This window comes from Athene noctua, chromosome 3, assembly GCF_965140245.1.
Source record: "Athene noctua chromosome 3, bAthNoc1.hap1.1, whole genome shotgun sequence".
Lineage (NCBI taxonomy): Eukaryota > Metazoa > Chordata > Aves > Strigiformes > Strigidae > Athene > Athene noctua.
This window is the reverse complement of record NC_134039.1, coordinates 41,798,249-41,821,224: the sequence shown is the minus strand read 5'-3', so window position 1 is coordinate 41,821,224 and position 22,976 is coordinate 41,798,249. Positions and strand designations below refer to the sequence as shown.

Sequence of the window (22,976 nt, the reverse complement as noted above, 5' to 3'; positions counted from 1 at the left end):
TTCTAGGGTCCTCGAGGGAAATACTAAAATCTGAATCAGCTGGAATCATGTACAGACCTCATTATGATGCCTATGTTAACTTGTGGGATAGTGCAGGATGTATACAATATCTGTTTTCAGACAACGAAACTTGAGAAAGCCTATATGCTTATATCTGTGAAATAACACTTAAGGCAACTCTGAGAGGTGCAGACCACAGTGCTTTCTTCCACAGTGGTTAAGCTTAACTGTTCTTTATTCCTGAGGCCTATTTTATAACACAAACTACAGCAACTAATTTAATGGGGATAGGGATAAACAGGTTACAGGTATCTTACTGAATAGCTGACAGTGATTTGTGTTTGAGTATTAGATGAGGCTAATCCAATACTGCTTTTCTCATCATGAAGAGAGTAGTGACTTCTAATGGATCTGCTCTGTCACTTATATACCATAATGCAACTTTAGTGGCTTGGTAATTTCAGTGATAAGAAAATCTGTGGATTAGAACATGTATGTTCTTTTTACCATCATTTCTGTTATTTTTTTTTCTGATCATTTTGTCATTCCATTGACCATTGTTTTTAAAAATTACCTTTTCTATTTCAGTTATGCTTTGTGGTTGACAGAATTGATTTCTCATTAAACCTTACTTCACACATTAAAATCAGAAATATTTTCTATTTTTTTACTTTCCAAATTAAAATTGAAATATTTTCTATTTATATACTTTCATCTGTAATGACTTTACTGTTGGCTGTGTATATATGTTATTTAGAACATGAGGAAATAGAATGAAGCTGTGTCAGGGGAAGTTCATATTGGACATAGGAAAAGTTTCATCACTGAGAGGGTGTTTGGTTGCTGGAACAGTCTCCCTAGGGAAGTGGTCATGGCACCCAGCCTGTCAGAATTCAAGCATCTGGACAACGCTCCTAGTCATATGGTTTAGTTTCAGGTAATCGTGCAAGGAGCAGGGAGTTGGACTCAATGGTCCTTATGGGTCCCTTCCAACTTGAGATACTCTATGATTCTATGATTTCATAGAACCCAAATATGTTTTCTTCCTTTCATCCCTCTTTTTTGACTAAAGCTCCCTCCTGCCTTCAATTCTGATTTTAGCTTGGGTCTGTGTAAGGTTCATCCTAATGCCTGTCCAGAAAAGTAGTGTGGAGCTTGATCACCCAAAGCCCTTTACAGTACTTTCTGCAGTACATTTCTACCTCTTCCTTACTTCTTGGACACTGGTGATGTTGGACAGAATTCTTCCTCAGTCTGGATATCTGCAGCATAAAGTAGCTGACCACAAAACTTACTGTAACACTTAAACATTCGTCTGTACTTACATTAAGTCCAGTGATAATAATAGTTGTTTTTCTGTAGTGCCTGGAATTCGGAAATTGTAACTGTACATGATTGCTCCATGGTTAAAACATGTTAAAATAATTTTTCACCCACTTTTTTTTTTTTTAAGGGACGCAAGAGTGAGGCAGAAAAGTACTTCGTGAAGGCTATTCAGCTGGATCCTACCAAAGGAAACTGCTACATGCATTATGGTATGTTTCAGATAGATAGAGTTTCCACGCGTATTCCAGGCTTGCTGTTAATCTCTCTGAGTGATTAAGGATTTGAAAATGCTACTGGCAAAATACCATCTTTAAAGGGAAATAAACTAATCTACCGTGTATAACTTCATCTCCATTTCAATTTTTTAATCACTGCAGAGTGAGAGGTGAAAATTTTCATATTTTACATGGTTTTCCTCCTCCGAGGAATATCAGTATTGCTGCCTCTCTAGGAAAGAAAAAAGGTGACTGTTGCCATATGTCAAAGTTTCATGGCCTGGAATATAATTATTAACAGTTTTGGCCTAACTTCGCTGGCTGTTGGTGGGTGAGCAAGTTGAAGTTATACTTCAGTGTGCGTGAGTTCTATATATTGAAATGTCTGCTTTTTTTGAGGACTTATGGGCCTTACATCTACCTCCTTCCCAGCATCTTCATGGCTTGCAATAGATAAGTATTACAAAAGCTTTTGACAGTTTAGCTATATCTTTGTCATACTAAGCCATGCATGTGCGTAAAGCACAGTTGATTTGAAGGTATCTTTATAACTTTGGATTGGTTTTGCTAGATGTGCAAAAAATATTTCCAGATGTGATTAGTCTCAAGGAACCAAAAATATTCAACTGTATGGACTAATTCGTATTGTATTTTAAAGCTGATAATAGACAAATCTAAAAAGGCAAGCTATGTAGTCCCAACTGGAAAATACAGAAAGTAGTAATAAATTTCATTTCATTAAGGAAGAAGGTAGGGAACCACAAACATGCTCTCTCTATATATATCTTTGTATAATGTTTTAATTTCATCTTATGATTCTAACTGGTAAATGTAAAATACATAAAAATGAGTGGCCAAAAGGGGAAAAAATGAGTGGCCAAAAGGGGAAATTAATCTCAAATAATAACCATGTTTTTACTTTGTGCAATATCTTTCGTTTGAATTGCTCACACGTTGTATTTCTGTTTGGTCCTATGCAGTGTAAAATTCTGTATGTTAGATTCCCAGAATCGGTGCAAATGTTGTTACTTAGAACATGTCATGGTATTTAAATGAATGTAGCATTATGGATCATTGCAGCTAGCAGCCTTGTCTATTGTTTATGCCTGTACAGGTAAATCTGATAAGGCTGTTTGTGCACATAAGCTCCATTATTTCAGTTAGATATAAGTATAGTTGATATCTCAAGATAATGAAGAAAAGTTGCAGCAGATTGTTTCTTGAAATCCTACTCAAGCCCTTTCCAGCCTCTGTTATTAAGAAATCTATATTTAGTTATTAGGAAATCTTATTTGCATTCAAATTCAAAGGTAGATCTAAATATTACATCCTGGCAATTGAAGTTATGATTGTGTATATTGTATTACAGGTCTAGACTTTTTTCTTTTACTCTCATTACTGCCTGTCTTTTTCTGCAATATTCCTTCTGTCATTTTCAAGTGTGCTATAAACTAAAAGCAAGGTTATTCAAATCATCATTTATCTCGGATGTATGGACTTCATTACCAGACTACAGTATTAAAACAGTGTGTTGTTTCTTAATTAAGGTTATTCCCTAAAAACTTTAGCAAACTTTTCCTTTACTGTGTCACAGGTTCAAGAAGTGTCTTTGTGCAGAGGTCATTATTGCAACATAAGTGAGTTTCTGCTCAGCAGATTAGGAGTGAAGGGCAAAATTCAGTCATTGGAATACCAGCATAGTAAAATGTGATGCTGAAGGGCTGTAGACACAAGAAGGTTCTCTATACCAGTCACTAAGTCCCTGCCATGAAGTATTATACATAGAGAACTCTACCGAATGCAGGTGAAAACTTTTCTTTTGATTGTATAACTTCTGATCACTTCACCAAATTCGGTGATGTCACTCCATGTTTATATTAAAGTAGGTATGAGAAAGATACAGTTTACTTCTGTTTGGCTTATGTGTCTATGTAGTACAGGTGATCTCAAAACCTTCTCTTTTCAGGCACAGGATTTTGTAAAATTTGAAATACATTATCCTTGCTTGCCTTTGCCTTTCCTTTTCCGTTTCCTTCTCTTTCTCTTCTCATTCCATCTTCTTTTCTTTTCTTTTCTTTTCTTTTCTTTTCTTTTCTTTTCTTTTCTTTTCTTTTCTTTTCTTTTCTTTTCTTTTCTTTTCTTTTCTTTTCTTTTCTTTTCTTTTCTTTTCTTTTCTTTTCTTTTCTTTTCTTTTCTTTTCTTTTCTTTTCTTTTCTTTTCTTTTCTTTTCTTCTCTTCTCTTCTCTTCTCTTCTCTTCTCTTCTCTTCTCTTCTCTTCTCTTCTCTTCTCTTCTCTTCTCTTCTCTTCTCTTCTCTTCTCTTCTCTTCTCTTCTCTTCTCTTCTCTTCTCTTCTCTTCTTCTTCCTCTCTCCCTCTCCTCTCCTCTCCTCCTCCTCTCCTCTCCTCTCCTCTCCTCTCCTCTCCTCTCCTCTCCTCTCCTCTCCTCTCCTCTCCTCTCCTCTCCTCTCCTCTCCTCTCCTCTCCTCTCCTCTCCTCTCCTCTCCTCTCCTCTCCTCTCCTCTCCTCTCCTCTCCTCTCCTCTCCTCTCCTCTCCTCTCCTCTCCTCTCCTCTCCTCTCCTCTCCTCTCCTCTCCTCTCCTCTCCTCTCCTCTCCTCTCCTCTCCTCTCCTCTCCTCTCCTCTCCTCTCCTCTCCTCTCCTCTCCTCTCCTCTCCTCTCCTCTCCTCTCCTCTCCTCTCCTCTCCTCTCCTCTCCTCTCCTCTCCTCTCCTCTCCTCTCCTCTCCTCTCCTCTCCTCTCCTCTCCTCTCCTCTCCTCTCCTCTCCTCTCCTCTCCTCTCCTCTCCTCTCCTCTCCTCTCCTCTCCTCTCCTCTCCTCTCCTCTCCTCTCCTCTCCTCTCCTCTCCTCTCCTCTCCTCTCCTCTCCTCTCCTCTCCTCTCCTCTCCTCTCCTCTCCTCTCCTCTCCTCTCCTCTCCTCTCCTCTCCTCTCCTCTCCTCTCCTCTCCTCTCCTCTCCTCTCCTCTCCTCTCCTCTCCTCTCCTCTCCTCTCCTCTCCTCTCCTCTCCTCTCCTCTCCTCTCCTCTCCTCTCCTCTCCTCTCCTCTCCTCTCCTCTCCCCTCCCCTCCCCTCCCCTCCCCTCCCCTCCCCTCCCCTCCCCTCCCCTCCCCTTCCCTCCCCTCCCCTTCCCCCTTGAATCTTTAGTGAACACTTCAAGCTTTATGTCTACATCTTATTAATTTGTTTTAGCACCTTGTTACAGGTACATTTCCTATATGCCAAGTATTAACTATGGGGAAATACATCCATATTTTGCATGTAAATCTTTAGAGATCACTATTTTTCTCAGCACAATGATGTTGGAACAGAGAACAAAATAGTTGGCATCAGCCCTAAAAAACCACATACCTCATGGAACAGCCAAATGAAAGGCATGATCAGTTGGGACACAACACACTGTTGATGGAGTATCAGGAATAAATGGACTGAAGATTTTCTTCCAAGTACACATGGATGCATACACTTATAATTTGTTCTCCCAGGATTTGCAGATGTTCTTTTTGACTTCTAACCTTTCGGATTTTTTTTTGAGCTATCAGGAAGAACTGTCAATATACCGTATCTTTTAAGAGACTTACATTTGTATTATAATGTGCTTTAATTCAAGCCTTAAGCCAAAGCTATTCTTAGATACTATTTGGTGCAGGAGTCAGCTTATTTGATCACATGAAAATCTGGAGAGAGGTGAAACAGTTTCATGGTTGCTCCTTGGATAATACCACCACAGCACATTTCTCTGATCAACCTAGTCTTATAATTAGTTTTGTATAGGTAATTTGTTGGCTTTGGATTTGAGTGAACTTAGGTTTAAAGCAGTGTTTCTCAAGTTCCTTATGCTTGACGTCATCTGAAGAGAGAACTAGTGAAAAAGCTGATGAGATATAAATCCCTGCTCACTGCTAACATGATGCTACTTCACTGGACATAAGGGGAAGTGGCTTTTATTGTAGTGACCAGAAAGGATGGCAGTCCCCTCTCAGGCTGAAATGCAGGCAGCTGCTCACTTGTCCACATTTCCGCCCTCCCTTCCACCCTCCCTCCCTTCTGTCCTTTCACAAGTGTAATACCTAAGTGCTTGTCTGTTTGAAAAGAAATAAAAATAAATTCTTCAGTATCTTTTCATTGAGTTGGCTAGTAGGATGCCGTGTAGTTGAGGAGTTTGAAGTTGTTGAAGGCTTTCTGTACTAGCTTTCACTTAAACAAGGAACAAACAAAAAACAAAAAAAGCCCATAAATCTACAGTGAAATTTAAGTCGTGCAAACGTTTTACCTCCAAAACTGTCTTATTTCCTTTATAATTTGCTGTTTAAAAGCAAAAAAAAACAAACCACCACCACTAAAGTGGGTTTCGTTTTACTTCTTTGCTAAAAATACGCTTTGCCACCATGCCTCTTAAAGTGCGTATAGTGGCCTCTCTCCAACTTAATGAAAATGGAGTGAGGAAAAAAAGAGAGAGAGAGAGAGAGAGAAAGGAGGAGTGAGGTTTCAAGATAAATATGTGTACAGAGGTCCCTCCTCCATTACATTTGTAATGTCTTAATTGGAATTGGGAAGTCTAGAACCCAACAGGATGTTCAAATTAACTCAGTTTTATTAATCACCAGTGAGACCTCCTTTTTTAATAGTTTCCTTTGAATAATACATTGTTTCTAATAACTCAAAAATGTTTAATGATTCCTTTTTCATTATAAAAAGGGCTTATTAGATTAATTACGCATTCGCTTAATTAGGCAATTCACATTGATCATCTGCCTTTTACAGTTCATTCCCAGTTATAGATATAAAACAAAATGAACAACACGCTGTCAGATTAGGTAAAACTGAAGCTTGTTAACTATTCTCTACTTGAAGGAAGAACAGATTAACATGTTTATAAATATTTTTTTTAACATTATCTTTTACTTTTACAATTATCACTTGTGATAATTTAAGAGTTATTTTTATAGATTTTCTCATATTATCTGTTGAGTTTTTTACACAGGTTTAACTTGTTAGCTGTTGTGTTTGTTTTTTTTTACTTTCATCCTGTCTTTCTAATCATTCTTTCAGCACAGCACTTTCAGCCCTTTTTGATGCCTAAATTTTCACCAGTCTTTGTATCTGTCTTCCCTCCAAGGAGAACTGCTTTACCACTCCTAAGTCCCAGCCTAAAAATTGATTGGAATTGCTGTGGTTTTAAGCTTCTAAATAAATTGCACTGAAATATCATAGCAGTGGGTTTTCAAGCACCATTTATTTTGTCTTTAAGTCATACAGTTGCATGTTTTAGTGAGTGTGAGAATTTACATATGTTTACAGATGTGCATTCAGTTTTCTTCTTAGATGTGATGTATTTATAATATTTCCATGTAGGCACATTGTTCACCGTGCTGGAGCTTTGTGTCTTTGTTCTTCATTGCCTAAAGAGCAGCCTAGGAAAGCTTTACTTTTCTCCCATATATTTAAGGAAAAGATCTTATGAAGAAAACAGTGTAATAATGAAAAATAAAATGTCAAAGTTGCATTGATAAGAAGTCTCAACTATGACCTAGTAACAAAGTCTTACTCATTTCTTCAAGAGAGTTTTATGCCAACAGAAGAAATGTCACCCTAATCCATAGGAAGGTCAGTTTTTATCTTTGTCAATGAAATTAATAAAATTTACTTCACAATCCATAATTTCAGTGAATGAATTGTCCATTTCTGTCTGATGGGTTAGCTAAATTCAGTATATGCTGGAAGATAAATAAACCAGAATGCATGGATCTACTCCAATGGGAACACCAGATGCCACGTGCTGATTACATATTGAGAAACTAATTTCCTTGATGAGATGGAGTCAAAGCCAACCAGATGTGGTATGTCTATCCCTAAGTCACTTTACCAACCTTCCCAATATGCACTTATGCACCTTGCAGCAAATGAAAGGTTTTTTAGCATTTTAAATCTTAAGGAAATCCTAACATTAAATATATAATAATTTTGTAGGGAAACTATAAAACAAGTTTATGATACTCAAGTAACATATGTTCGTTAGAACATATGTGGTCTTTGGAGGAAGGGTCTTTCTGTCTTGAGCATACGGTGCTATCAAATTAAGATCCTCGCTTTAGACTATGGCTTATACCTCCTCCTCCAATATTAATGTAATTCCAGGAAGACCAGGATTCATAGACCCAAAAACAGGAACAGAGATGTAACTGACGCACAGAAAGACTTTATTAAGCTTCTGACCTTTCTGCTCCCGTAACTCTAGCCAGTAACTTTGATGTAAGAAAATCATCAGCTAACACAGACAGTACTTCTTCCAAACTGAAACTGAACAGGAATATACCAGAAACTGAGCTGTTCAAAAGAATGTGCCAATTTGTTTGTGGTTTTCTTGGCAGCTGTGAATGATGAGTGTACAAAGGCACGTGTACATAATCATTAAGTCCTTTTTGTTGTTCTCTAGTCTGTTGCTATCATGCAACATTAAAAGAAGATTATTACAAACCCCTGTAATAACTATTTATTCCAAACTCCCTTTAGAACCAATCACTTAAGTGGAATGCAGTGGAGTATTTCCAAATGAGCTAAGTCACTGACCCTAAACACCATGGAATATACATGTTTCTTGCTTTCCGTTCAGTTTATCCTTAAATCTAATCATTCTGACATCCCAAATAATATGGTTGACTCTGCTTCCTCAGCACAATATACTAGACTGCCTGAGAGATGTGGTATAGAAATTACAGATCAGAGACAGGGTTAGAACTGTGGCTTTATGCTGCTTTCATGTTGCCATAATTCGGGGTTTGTGGGGAAACTGAAAAAACCTATGGCACCAACAGTCCATGAGACTTCTTTGTTAATGATTATATGTTTTGACCTGTGAGTGCCATCTCATCTATGAGGATTTTTGAAGAGATAGCATGGAGCTGCTACAAAAGTGCAACTGGATAGTTCTTTCCCATCCAAATTTCACTTTTCCAAACCTTATACGTCACCAGCTGTCTGGGGAATGACATAGGGTCCAGAATCTTCCTTAGTTTTTCTAAAACAAGAGGTCCTCTGTATTATATGTTTTCACCGTTAATCTTTTGTTTTAGTGAGAGCTTCCAGTGATCCAGATGTGGTCACAAGTTCAGTCATCAGGTCCCAAAGGCTTGCAATTTAATTTTTTCCTCTTATTTCTAGTCATGCTCTGGATAGCATCCAATGGTATATTTAGCACAACTGCAACTGATAAGTTTTTCAGACAAAGAAACAAGCTAATAAAAAAGATTTTTCCAAGCCAGTGCATATATTGATGTTGCAGCATCAACTGGCTTGCATAATCTTTCTATATATTTTAACTTACATGGAATAATCTTCTCCATGGGAACAAACTGAGGAGATAAACTCCCACAAAGCCTTTCTAGCAAGGAAGCCAGAGGACAGCTTTAGATAAAGAGAGTATGGGATATATGGAGGAGCAAAACAAATTGGAATGCTGCTACAATCTAGGTGATCCTGATACAAGTCCTTTTGCTTCCCCTGTCACATCCTACACATTCAGCAAGAAATTGTCTAAACAGGCCTGGAAAGCAGGATCTTTAAGCAAACATTCCCTTGTTCTGGGAACTGCTCATTCACAGCCAATGAATCTGTTTTAAAACTCCTAAAGGAAACAGTTTTGTTAGGTCATATCTGTTGACTTGGCATCTTGCAGCAATACCAACTCTGAGACAAGGTCTCTACTCTCATTTTCTCCACAGAATGCTATTGAAATTTTCCATTCAGAAATCTCTGATTGCATCTGCTCTTTTGCTCTGCATTGTCACAGAAGAGTTGAAGTTGATGGTGGCTTTAGTGGTGGTTCTGCTTATGCCAGTGAGAATGTAGTTCAGTTCTCAAGACATGATCTTGTAGCCTTACTGTGTGCTTCAAAGACAAGGCACAATGTATTGAGTCAGCCAGAATCCAATCCCTGTTCTGGTTTCTGTTGAAACTTGAAATGCTTTGAAAGCACCAACAAATATTCAGCTTAAGATCCTCGATGTTGAATGTGCAGAAAGAACTTCTAGTGAAGTTTATAATAAACAAACTTGACAGTTGAGTCTATGGTCTTGATGTAGCCACTTTTCATGTTAATATAGATGTTTAGGTTGCTGCCATGGAAGGAGAAAACTCTTTGAAGAGAATCGGATACAGAAGACTTGGTGACAAATGTATATTAAAAGAAGCAAATGCTAACTGTGGGATTAGAAGTTTTTTCCTTACTCAGAAGATAGTTTACTCAGTTTTGCTTGGATTACTAAAGATATCAGGACACAGGTGTAAGTCATTGAAGTTTGAGCAAGTGCAGAACCAACAGCATTCTGAGAACATTCTAAAATGGTTCTTTTCAAAAGCAGCAGTAGCAAGATGAGCTGTTTAAGAAACCTACTCTGTTCTGGTACAAAGTACCTTTGAATGTTTGCCAGCAAGCAAAAGAGAGAGCACATTTCAATTAAAGAAAGGTTGGTGCAACTTGCACTTTTATCTAGTAAAATAAAAGCTCATAGTGCCTGTAGGGAATAATCGAGCCCATTCTAGAGGAAGGCACTAATGCCTTTGTGCTCTGAACATAAAAAGTTTGTTACATACAGGCATATCCCAACCAATTATTACTTTGTCATATTACAATAAAAGAGCAGAGCTACCAATTCAGATGTATAGCTTTTAAACTGGTGTTGGCACATATCGTAACAAAATGCTCTACAAATGTTTATGATCATTTCAGAGAGAGAATTATAGAGGACAGAGAGCTGTGTGCATTCATCTCTGTAGAGAAATATTTGTTAAAAATTTTGTCAGAAGATGAAAATAAGTTGGTTTTTTTCAGCTCCTAGGAAATGGAAATTTTTTGTTGTTTAAATTACATATATACTTTTATCTCACTTTTTAGTAGAATTCATATATTGCCTCAAATTTTTTTTGTCAAATATAGCCTCAAAACCACTGTTGACTTTTTCAAGAAAAAGTAAGTTTGAATAAGGCTGTAGGTTCAGAATTCATCAGCTTTTATGATATTTCTGATGTTTAGATAGTTTAGGGAGAAATGACTAAGAGGATAGGGAAGTATTGAATAAGTTCTCTGCTGTCAAAGGTCATTTAAAAAACTCTTGGCTACACATTTACACTCAGCTCTGTGCTGTCCAGCAAGAAAGGTGGAAAATTCTGTTAAAAAAGTAACATTGTTCCAAGCAAAGAACATTGTTGTTGAACATCCTGAACCTGGACTGTGGATTTCCCACTCCCATTTTAGAAGAGTAGTGATGACAAATATTATTTCCTTGAAGAAGGAAAGTCTGGCATTCAGAGCTTCTAGAAAGCTGTTTCTGTTTCTCAAAAGCTGGTTCTGATTCCAAAAACAAAAACCAATCAGGCCACCATAATTTATATTGTTGGCAAGAGTCAGAGCCATGACACCTGTAATAAGAAAGGTCTGTATATGATACTGGGCAGTGTCTTATAAATCATGTGGTTTGCCACTTAACCTGTCAGAGGAGAAAATCCTGCATGTAAATTTAGACCCACACAAGTGGTTCCTGGATCCAGGGGCTTATGGATCACACCTTTTGATCCACCTTCAACACCTTGCCAATATTCTGCCCTCCTAGTGCTCTTCTCTTGGGAAAACACATCTTTATGGATTTGACAAGAGAAGTTCAGAAGTCTGCTTTTTAATGAAGAAAGTGCAGCAGTAAACTGCCAATCCAGTTCGTTCTTGTATGAATTTAGTATATCGTATTAAAAGGAACGTCGGCTAATGTTTTCAAAATGGGATATTTCTACTTATGATGCTTTAAATTAAATTTAGATGTGTGACTAAAGCTAGTCTGCCTTTCAAGAGAACTTGGCAAACCAATTCTCAACTGAAAGTTTCTACCTTGTACTGGGTCTGGCTGGGATAGAGTTAACTTTCTTCATGGCAGCCTGGATGATGCTGTGTGGTTTGGATTTGTGGCTAAAACAGCTTTGATAACACACCAATGTTTGGGCTGTTGCTGAACAATGCCTGAACAGTGTCAAGGCTTTCTCTTTTTCTCATTCTGCCTCCTCAGAGAATAGGCTGGGGATGGGCAGGTGATTGGGAGGAGACACAGTTTGGACAGCCATTCTGAGCTGGATAGATGGATATGCCAGACTGTATAACGTCATGTTCAGCAATAAAAATTGGGGTAGAGGAAGAAGGGGGGTTTTGGCTTCTGAGGTAGCCTTTGTTTGGAGACTGGCTGGGCATCAGTCTACGTGTGAGAAATGGTGAGCTATTCCCTTCACCTCACTGTTTAGGGTTTTTTCTTCTTCTTTCTTTCATCTATTAAACTGTTTTTATCTTGACCAAAAAGTTTTCTTTCTTTTGTTCTTCCTGTTTCCCCCTCCCCCCCGTCACCCTGCTGGTGTTGGGGGTGAGTGAGCAGCCATGTGAGTGCTTCGATACTGGTGGGGGACAACCCACCACCCATCTATATGCTAGTTATTGACTTCTGCGCTAGATTGAGAAGGAAGCAGTCATTTATATTTATAGCCCATCTACTTAAGGAAATGCTTTATCAGCAGCCTCTGATTAAATCACCTCTACCCAGACAATAAGTAAGGCAGTTACAGGGCATCCCCCTCTCCTGTTTGCAGTCAGTATTCTGTAAGGGTTTGGGTGTAAAGGATGCTACAGTCAGCTTCAGAAGGGTGCTACGTATCATCTACTACCTACCCACTCAGCATGAGCTATTGCCGCTGTTATTACAGCCCCCAGTACAGGGGAGAATCTTGTTTAATGTAATGCACAGTCCTAGAATTTTCTTTTCTGAAGAACTGAAAGTTTTACTTGCACTTGTCTGGTGTCACGCGGTGCTTGCAATTGTTTTTACTTAATTTAGGTAATCCTGTAATAAAGATAATATTTTAATATGTAATATAAAATAATAATCCTATTATAGAGAGTCTTTTTAGAGACCTAGCAGTAAAAGGAGAGTGAATTCTGACTTTAACTATTTAAAACATTAGTGTTGTTGCTAACATTTTTGATATGTCTATGCAGACAAAGCCCTAGAAAAAAAAGTAAAAGTTCTAAATTAGACTTCTTGTAGAAATCTAAAGCATGTATGAATTTCATGATATCTTCAGTATATGTTGACCTTATAGAACTCTTAAACAGCTAAGAATTAACATAGTGTGTTGTTTAAGAGCACCAGTAAACTGTTAGCATTGGTTTCAGAAGTTTTCCAATAATGTTATCTTTTCAGAAATTACATGAACGAAGTGCCATTTTACCATTTAGTAAATTTAATCTAAAATCAAGTAACTTGTTGATTGTCACATGAACTAGGATGTATCAGTGCTATTTTATTACATTAGGGTAGTTATAAATATACGTAAGATAACATTTCTGTTGAGCTTCAGTGTTAACTAATTCATACAGAAAACCAAAAGTATGTTTCTAAAGATCTATCTCTAAAACCACTTGAGTAATTGTTATTGAAGACAATGATAGGGGGGTTTTCTCACGTAACTAATTAGCTTAATGACTAGTTGACATTATTTTTCAATCCTAAAATGCAAAATATTTTTCCTAAATTAAATATATAATTGTTTTGAGAATGATCTTGAATGTTCACTGTGTCCTGAAATCTAAAAGGTTATGTCCTCTTTCTTCCCCCTGGATGGATGTATCAATAGTATATCGAGTTACTAGTGTCTCGTTCTGCTAATCCAGTGGTCTCATTAGCAAAAGAACCTTAATGTTAACAGTTTAAGGTTGGTTTGCTTTAGATTAGGAATGCTGTTTTAGTTCATCTGTTGGAAGAGAATTGAAATAATAGTTGGTCAAGCTTGTTCCAAAGATTTCTCTTTAAAGAAAACAGGAATTAGTCCAAATCAAGACATATGGACTGCTTATTGTATTTGATAGATTTACTTGTCTGAGAATTTTCAGATTCGTATCTGGGTTTGTCCTGATACATAAAAGGCATACCCTGATGTGGTACCCAAAAGAAAAAAAAAAAAGAGCAAATATGTAGCTTTTGTCAACTTTTATTTTTTCCCTTCATAAGAGACTTTCATTAATGGCTCAAGCAATGGTTTCTAATTCTGAAGACAAATTTTCTTGTGATCCAAACTGTTCTCAAACTATGTTTTCTTTTAAAGTTTTTCTATTTATTTATTTGCTTACTTATTGTTCTGTATGGGAAAGTTTTTTTGGAAATCATCCACTTCTGGACACAATGAACACAAAGCATCATAATGCATGGAAGGATGGCACATATTAGAGTGTGGATGTTACTGAAGCAAGCAAACCTTATGCTATGAATGCAGAATGACACCTGAATGTTTTTACAAGATTTTTGCAGATCTGAGTAAGAAAGATACAGGTGACTGAGTAAATAATCTTCAATCTGTTGCTAAATTGAAATGCATCCACAGAGAAAGCAAAACACTAGGAAAACTGTCTTTCATCACTTTCTGTATTGAGATAATTCCTTCTGCAAATGTGTTCATTGTACCAAAACATCACTGTATTCACTGAGCCCCTACAGACCTTGCTAGCTCTGGTTAAGTGGATTTTCTGCATGAGTATATAGTAAGTATGTAAGTAACAGGGAACATATGAAGAAATGAGGTAAGAAAAAGCAAATCCCTCGCCATGAGAGCAAATAATTTGCTCATGCCATATTGCTCCTGAAGAGGCTTGTGGCCAGTGACGGCTGATGGACTTTTGGTTGAGTGATCTTACTTTACAAAGTAAGATAAAAAAGGAAGGATGGGATGCCGGAATGTGTAATCACTATACTTCAAGATAGCTTTTCCAGATATAAAGTTAGGTAGACACAGAGTCTAGACAGCTGAAGCCCTTTGAAAAGTTCATGATCCAAAAATAACACATTTTATAAATCAGGTGTGAAAAAGTCATTTAAAGGAGCAGAAATAAGGTGTCTTGAGTGCCTTCCAGACTTTTTTTTCCCTCTTCTTCAAAGGAAAATTCATTTTTATAAAGTTATACTTTTTGTTATGTGTTTTGTTTTGAAAATACTGTAGTTTGTTTAATGCTAAATTATTCGTTCTTTTCAGTTTTAACTTGGTTTAATGATTATAGCAATGACATGCGAAAACTCAAGTCACTTGATGTTAGCAATCTTCTTTTTTTTTTTACATGAAAGGTAAGTATCGTGTAGGAAATGTGTAAAACGCTACCTGTTGTGATTCTCTTAGTGTTACTGAAATACATGATAAAATATCAGTTCGTCAAGGTATACACAGATATAATCCTTTTAAAGCAAAATAGCATTTATAATTCAAAAGCTGAGGAAATACCTTTGCATGTGTATATATATATAGAAATATTTTAATGTCATTCTGAGATATGCTTTTAAAATGGGGATATATTTCATTTGTAGATGATACTTTATTTTATTTCACATTGTTTTGAGGAAGTGAAGATCAGAGTATAGGCAGAAAGGCAAGTTGTTAAATGGCAGGCTTCTCAGGGACTGAGAGTATTGTTCTTTGTAGGCTGAGTTTTACTGTATTATTCTCACTATTCATAAATATGTTCTGCAAATATTGCAGTTAGTAATTACCTGTTATATTTATTACATTTTTAATATATTTACCACATTTTAAAAGTATTGAAATACGGAGCATATCAACAAATAACTAAATATTGAATCTGAGACATCTGATTTTTTTTTTTTTTTTTAAGTCATTCATTTTCCTAACTGTATTGCCTGAAGTATTATCCATCAGCTGGTTTCTGTGGGGTCACATTCATGCACTCCATTGCAGGTCAGTTCCTCCTAGAAGAATCCCGCCTGATAGAAGCAGCTGAGATGGCAAAAAAAGCAGCTGAACTTGATAATACAGAATTTGATGTTGTTTTCAATGCAGCCCATATGCTCAGGTTAGTGCTTTTACATATGCCTTACTTGATTTTCCTCCCTTCTTTTGGAGGAAAAAAAGTCTTTACAACCTTTACTTACACAGGGTTCTTTTTAAAGCCCAGCAACTCTTTTGAATAATTCAGTATTGCTAATAAGATAAAAAGAATTGGAGTGAAACTGTTGCAGGATTTAGTGTTTTCTATTTCTAATTTGCTATGCATTATCTCATAGTTTCTTACCTTTAAAAATACCATCATTCACAAGAAGATAATCCTTTTTATTTGCATACAAGAGCAAGAGTTTCTTTTGTGAAGAACCTTCAGCAGGATTTCCTTTCACCTGTTTTTTAAAAATGAAGGACACATAGCAACTGAAAATAATAGACTGTATTTCTGATATGGTTGTAACTAGAAAATACTGAAAATATCACATTTTATGTTAATATCAGTAGGGAACACTACGATAATTAGAAATTTAAATATTCCCAGGCTAATGATGACTTTGAGACTCATGGGAACTCTTGGTGATATTATCAGAATCTGTGATTTTAAATGTAGTCTTATATTTAATTCTGTTCTCCTATCTGAAATACAATAAAATTTTAGACTTCTTTTTTTTCCTTTTAAAGCTGTCAGACCTGGATATTCAGTAATATTAAGCTTCTGCCTGAACATTATCATTAAACTCACGTTATAGTAATAGGTATTCTCCATGCTTATTTCTAGGATAACTATCTAATTATTGTGTGTTGTCTGCTTAACAGCTAAGAGAATACTTGATTTCATTTAGATTATAGCTATGCCTAGAAAGTGCATGAAAAATAAAATTAAAAATATACTTCATTAGCATAAAACAGATCATTTCTCTGATGAAGATATCTCACTTGGTTATTTATATTTTTAACATTTAGTATACAAAATGAAAGGAAGAGAAAATGGTATTTAATAAAAGGTAACATCAGCTTCATCCAGGTGGCTTGTGTTTCAGAATGAAGCTTTCTTTACCAGGATTTTGAAATAAGCCCCAAAACATTCCCTTTGAGAAATAACTCTCAATGTTTGAAGATTAGAAAGGAAACCAAGACAGATGATTCACTGGTAAACCACAGTCTGACCTGCAACAGGTGTATGAGCTATTTTAAGGATCTTTCACTTCCCTCTGATTTTTTTCTGAACATTATGTCTCAAGGTAGAATTCAGTAGTTTGAAACATTTAGAGTAATGAAACAAATTCACAGACAGAAGAATAGCAAGTTAGGCATGAAGGTTGAATCCAGAATGGTGCAGAGTATGTCTGACTCCTGAATTCAGTCAGTGTGTTGTGGAAGATGGTCTAATGGTGGAAATGTGGGTATTTTCAAATGTGGTGGCTGTGGAGGTTTGAACTCAGCCAGCAGCCAGACACCACATGGCTGGCCGTTCATCTCTCCATCGCCCCTCTGGTAAGACAGAGGAGGGACAAAATAAGAGAATTTGTGGGTTGAGTAAAATGAAAGAATTTGCAAAATATAACAAGAGAACAATAGTAACAACAGTGAGTTCAAAAAAGAAAACGGGTAAAATGCAGCAGTGGCTTACCGAATGCAGCGACCGCCCCCCCTCCCCCAGCAACAACACGGCCCGACGAGCAGATGCCCCGTGCAAGCTCCCAGCAAAAAGCTGAGAGAGCAAGAGCGCCCCCCCCCTCTGGGGATGACATCACATGGTATGAAATACTCCAATGAAAATTAACTCCATCCTGGTTGAAACCAGGACAGTCTCCACCCCTTATTCCATACCATTGACATTATGCTCAGGTTTCCAAACACATCTTAAAAAATCACCACCCTTTTTTTTGTTTTTGTTTTTGTTTTTTTCCAAGTCTCACAGATATCGTTCCTTTAATCTATGGGCCAACCTTCCACAATGTTTGCTGAGTTCACTTGGTCCACAACTTCGGGTTCCATCTGTTACAACAGTCTATAAGGCTGAGGAATGAGGCAGAGTTGGCTCAGTCGGTGGAGCAGGAGGCTTTGGATGTGGCACGGGGATGCTGCAAGGCACTAAATGCAGTAACAGGGTTATTGACAGTCTGGTTCATTGGCTATTCTCACCTAAAATCAAATCTCCCTAAGGCACACATCGGACCTCTCCATCCTTCTGCATCACCCACCAAGTGCACTCAGGTCCTTGGGCAAAAGTAATCCCACGCATGGGTTTACCTTTACCCAATGCAGGCGTAACCCAGACCGCCTTCCCCAACGTATTCCTAATGCGCACTACGGGGGCTTTATCCCCATCCACGGTATGTAGGAGATTTGATTGGGCAGGGCCAGCTTGCTTGGCAGATCCTCTGGTATTGACTGACCAGGTGGCTTTTGCTAAATGCACATCCCAGTGTTTGAAAGTTCCACCACCCATTGCTCTCAGTGTAGTTTTCAGCAATCCATCGTATCCCTCAGTTTTCCCAGAGGCTGGTGCATGGTAGGGAATGTGATATATCCACTCACTGCCATGTTCTTTGGCCCAGGCATCTATGAGGTTGTTTCAGAAATGTGTCCCATTATCTGACTCAATCCTTTCTGACGTGCCATGCCGCCATAAGACTTTCTCCTCAAGGCCTAAAATGGTGTTCTGGGCAGTGGCATGGGGCACGGCATGAGTTTCCAACCAACCAGTGGCTGCTTCCACCATTGTAAGCACATAGTGTTTGCCTTGCTGAGTTTGTGAGAGCTTGATATAATCAATCTGCCAGGCCTCCCCGTATTTATACTTTGACCATCGTCCTCCATACCAAATGGGCTTTAACCATTTGGCTTGCTTGATTGTGGCACATGTCTCACATTCATGGATTACCTGTGCGATAACATCCATGGTTAAGTCCACCCCTCGGTCACAAGCCCATCTATATGTTGCATCTCTTCCCTGATGGCCTGAGGAGTCATGGGCCCAGCGAGCCAGAAATTGTTCACCCTTATGTTGCCCGTCCAGATCTACTTGAGACACCTTAATCTTGGCAGCCTGATCTGCCTGTTGGTTGTTCTGATGTGCTTCAGTGGCCCGGCTCTTGGGTACATGAGCGTCTACATGGGGTACTGTCACAGCCAGATTCTCTACTTGAGCAGCAATATCTTGTCATAATTCAGCAGCCCAGATGGATTTGCCTCTGCGCTGCCAGTTGCTCCGTTTCCACTGCTGTAACCCCCCCACAGCTCACTTGCCACCATCCATGAGTCAATATAGAGGTAGAGCACCGGCCACTTTTCTCACTCAGCGATATCCAAGGCCAGCTGGATGGCTTTCACCTCTGTGAACTGACTCGATTCACCTTCTCCTTCAGCAGCTTCAGAAACCCGTCGTGTGGGGCTCCACACAGCTGCTTTCCATCTTCGATGTTTTCCCACAATGCAACAGGACCTGTCAGTAAACAGGGCATATCACTTCTCATTATCTGGTAGCTCAATATGTGATGGGGCCATTTCAGCACGAGCTACCTCTTTCTCTGGCGCCATTCCAGCATCTTTTTTTTCTGGCCAATTTATGATCACTTCCAATATTCCTGGACAGCTGGGGCTCCCTATTCGAGCCCGTTGTATGGTTAATGCCACCCATTTACTCCACGTGGCATCAGTTGCATGGTGTGTAGAGGGGACACTCCCTTTGAACATCCAGCCCAGCGCTGGCAATCAGGGAGTCAGGAGGAGCTGTGCTGAGCTCGGACCCCTTCGTACGCTGCCAGTATCTCCTTTTTGGTTGGAGTGTAGCCGTCTTCTGATCCTCAGTATCCCCAACTCCAAAACCCCAGGGATCGACCCCGAGTCTCCCCTGATGCTCTTTGTCAGAGGCTCCCAGTAGGGCGATTCTTCCTGGTTGCAGTGTAGAGCACATTTTTAACACCTTTCCCTCTCGAACTGGCCCGAGGACTACTGCATGAACTATTTCCTGCTTAATTTGTTCAAAAGCCTGTTGCTGCTCCGGGCTCCAAACAAAATCATTCTTTTTCCAAGTCACTTGATAGAGAGGGTTTACAATCTGACTGTAATTTGGAAGGTGCAGTCTCCAGAAACCCACAACACCCAAGAAAGCTTGTGTTTCCTTTCTGTTAGTTGGTGGGCACATAGCTGTTATTTTATTAATCATCTCCATTGGAATCTAACAACATCCATCTTGCCATTTTACTCCTAGAAACTGGCTCTCAGAAGGATTTAGATTATTCTCTCCCCTTTCTCTAAAACTTCTGCTGTATTACCCCATATAATGATGTCATCAATGTACTGTAAAGGTTCTGGGGCTTCACCTTGTTCCAGTGCAGCATGGATCAGTCCATGGCAAATGGTGGGGTTGTGTTTCCACCCCTGGGGCAGCCGACTCCAGGTGTACTGGACACCCCTCCAGGTAAAAGCAAACTGTGTCCTGCATTCTGCTGCCAGAGGGATGGAGAAAAATGCTCTGGCAATATCAGTGTCCACTAGAGCCTTATACTGCTGGGGGTCAGACGTGCCAGGCCATTGAGTCCACACAGTCCAGTAAAGTCAGTTGTCCCTGTCGTCCACCTGGCTGGAGGCAGGGCCCCTCTAATGTTGGTCATAACACTCGCTAACGACAAATGGGTTAGTGTGGTGTGGATGGGTTTCAGCCTCATCTTGATTACTGGCAACCAGAGCAGCATTTCTTCTGAAAGGATGACGTTCTGTACTTGTTCTTCCTTCCAGCTCACATAACCGCTTTTCTAGGAGGTAGGTAAGTTTTCTATCCCATTTCTTCATGTCTTCTCCATGGTCACGCAGGCAATGCCACAGCTTCCTCTGTGGTGTGTACTGGTGCTCTTGAGTAGAGAAACGAGTGCTCCTAATAGCCGAGATTCTGGTCCATGCAGGTGGGGAGTAGGACATGTTCTCCATAAGTTGCTGGACATCTTGAGATAATTGTTTCACAGCCGCGATGATGGGGGAAGAGATGTTTTCTTCATATTGTTGTAGTCAGTGAACCAGTTCATTCACTGTTGGTCTCTCTTCATCTGTCCAGTCCATCAGTGCTAATGCACTGGCATATGATGGGGGTGTGCTCCATAGAAAAGCCCTCCACATGGGCCGGGTGCATCAGACTTCATCTGGATCTGTGGGTAGCTGTGCATTATCTAGGTCACAGCAAACTACCTCCCGCACAGCTAGCTCCCTCAAGCATTGAAAGCCTCTTTCCATAGCGGTCCACTTACCTGGTCGACATGTCAAGTCATCCTTGAAGGGATACCTCTCCCTCACACTTGACCGAAGTCGCTTCCTGAGACTAAGATTTTGTGTCTCCTTTCCAATAGCTTTCTCAGTGTCCCCTTCTTTAGACAGGGATTCCAGCTGCCTCGCCTCCCTGCCCTCTAGTTCCATGCTACTGGCCCTGCTATCCCAGCACTGCAGCAGCCAGATATCGAGTTGCTCAGCTGGCTGGTGGCTGTAATCTTTTCTTATGTTTTGCAGCTCACTCAAGGACAAGGATTGGGTGACTATCACTGGCTCTGCCTCCTTCTGTTTTCGTGATGGGCCTGGTTCATCATCACCCTGTACACTGCCAGGGGATATCCTTGTGTATTTCTTCTTCTCTATGGGAGCAACTGACACTGTCATGGGTTGGTTCTCTGGTTCAGCTGCAGTGCCTGTCCCCGGGCTTGTAGTGGCTGCAGTCTTTGTTACTTGGTTACTCTTAAATAGTAGCTTAACCATAAACAAAATCTGAACCACATGCAGGAAAATACTAACTCCAAACATCATGGCAAACATGTTTTTGTCAACATTCCAAAGATACTCAAACTCCCCAAATTTCCCAAACACAGCTGTAAATAGCCCCAGGACCGATGACCACATGCTATCATAGCTGAGCATCACACAGTACAACAGAAACCAAACCTTAACCCACCTCTCACGGAAGGCGAGCAACAGCATGGGAAACACGTATTGCATATGAGGTGATAAGATCTTAAGGAGCCAAGCAATCCACATTTTACTTGTTTTGTTGTTATCTCCAACAAAACGAAAAGCCTACGTGCCCCACGTTGGACGCCAAAAACTGTGGAGGTTTGAACTCGGCCGGTAGCCAGACAGCACATGACTGGCCCTTCATCTCCCCCTCCCCCCTCTGGTGAGACAGGGGAGGGACAAGAAAAGAGAAGTCAAGGGTTGAGTAAAAAGAAAGAATTTACTAAGTATAACAAGAGAACAACAGTAACAATAGTGAGTTCAAAAAGAAAACAAGTAAAAAGCAGCATTGGCTTACCAAACATGGCGACCACCCCCCACAGCAACAACATGGACCTGCAAGAGAGAGAGATTATGCCCTACCCACTTGTGCATGACATCCCATGGTATGAAATACTCCAATGAAAAGTAACTCCATCCTGGTCAAAACCAGGACAGTGATGTAGATCAATATTATTTTGGGAATAGGTTTAATAAATATTTTACTTTCTCTGTGAGGACTGAGGGAATCCTCCCAGGTCTTGAAGGCATATGTCTTTACATCAGGATATGAATATTTTTTCATTCTCAGAAGAAGAGCTAGGCTGCTGTACTATACATCAGCCATGGTTACCCTGCTTGATTGGTTGAGAGTGGACATTTTCTGGGAGGTTTTGACCAGAATTGAGCTAAGTGATTCTAAACTGCATTCTCTATTTTAGTTGTAAGCCATAACCTTTTAAAAAGTAAGAAAACCCACCAAACCAAAACCAACAAAAAAGGCCTGGTGGTTTAGTCTATCTAGAATCCACTGTGCTCCTTTGGGATACTGAGTTGTTCTAATTTTTCACTTAAGTACCCAGATTTCTTTGTATCTTCCTAATATGCTCTGGGAGTCTAAAGTTGTCTGGAGGATTTAGCAAGAGTCAGGGTGGCAAAGTTAAATTCAGTGCTCCCGAGTATTTATTTAAAACAGCATGTCTTATGATCTGACATTTTTACTAAAAGATTTTTGTTTGTTGTCTGCCATTGTTCACTGTTTTTCATAGCAGTTATTCAATATATTACTTACACAATAGCTGTTGGACAAGGGACATGTATATTCATACATTTAAGACAGAAGAGCTACAAATCCATTGTGAGTCTGTGGGACTTCAGAAGAAAATGATTTTCAGGATATTTTGAATGATGGAGAGGTGAGGTAATTCAAAGAGGAAAGCAGATACCGAGATACAAAGGAGGAAGGAAAGAAGGGAGTACTCAGACTGTCATAGAGTGACACATTTAGAAACTGTGGATGCTACAGTCATAAATGAAAGGTTGAAATTATTAAACATAATAGTTTCGTGTAGGTGACCAACTGCTCTTTAGGTACCACAGAGATCTATAAAAACTGACTGGTGAGTAAGAATTTTGAATGAACTGCATAGCTGTGAGGTAGAAAATGCATTGTAGAAGTTCACAGGACATGGAAGTGAATTCACTGTTGTGAGAGAGAAGGGATACGTTTTAAAGATGTTGTGGACTAAGAGACAGAAATTGATATTAGCATGGATCATGCAAAGTGTCCAAAATGACTAGGAGATAACAGCAAATTATATTTTTGTGTAAATTCTAATATTTTTTCACACCAAAAT

The 22,976-nt window shown here is 39.2% G+C and overlaps 1 protein-coding gene across 1 annotated transcript in view; it reads left to right on the top strand.

The window, feature by feature from the left end:
* The window catches only part of TMTC2 (transmembrane O-mannosyltransferase targeting cadherins 2), a 292,156-nt gene that overhangs the window by 232,428 nt on the left and 36,752 nt on the right, over positions 1-22,976 (top strand). Inside the window, exons 9-10 of the mRNA XM_074902779.1 lie at positions 1,454-1,535; positions 15,322-15,436. Coding sequence (XP_074758880.1) covers positions 1,454-1,535; positions 15,322-15,436 — 197 coding nt within the window. The remainder of the gene's footprint in view (positions 1-1,453; positions 1,536-15,321; positions 15,437-22,976) is intronic.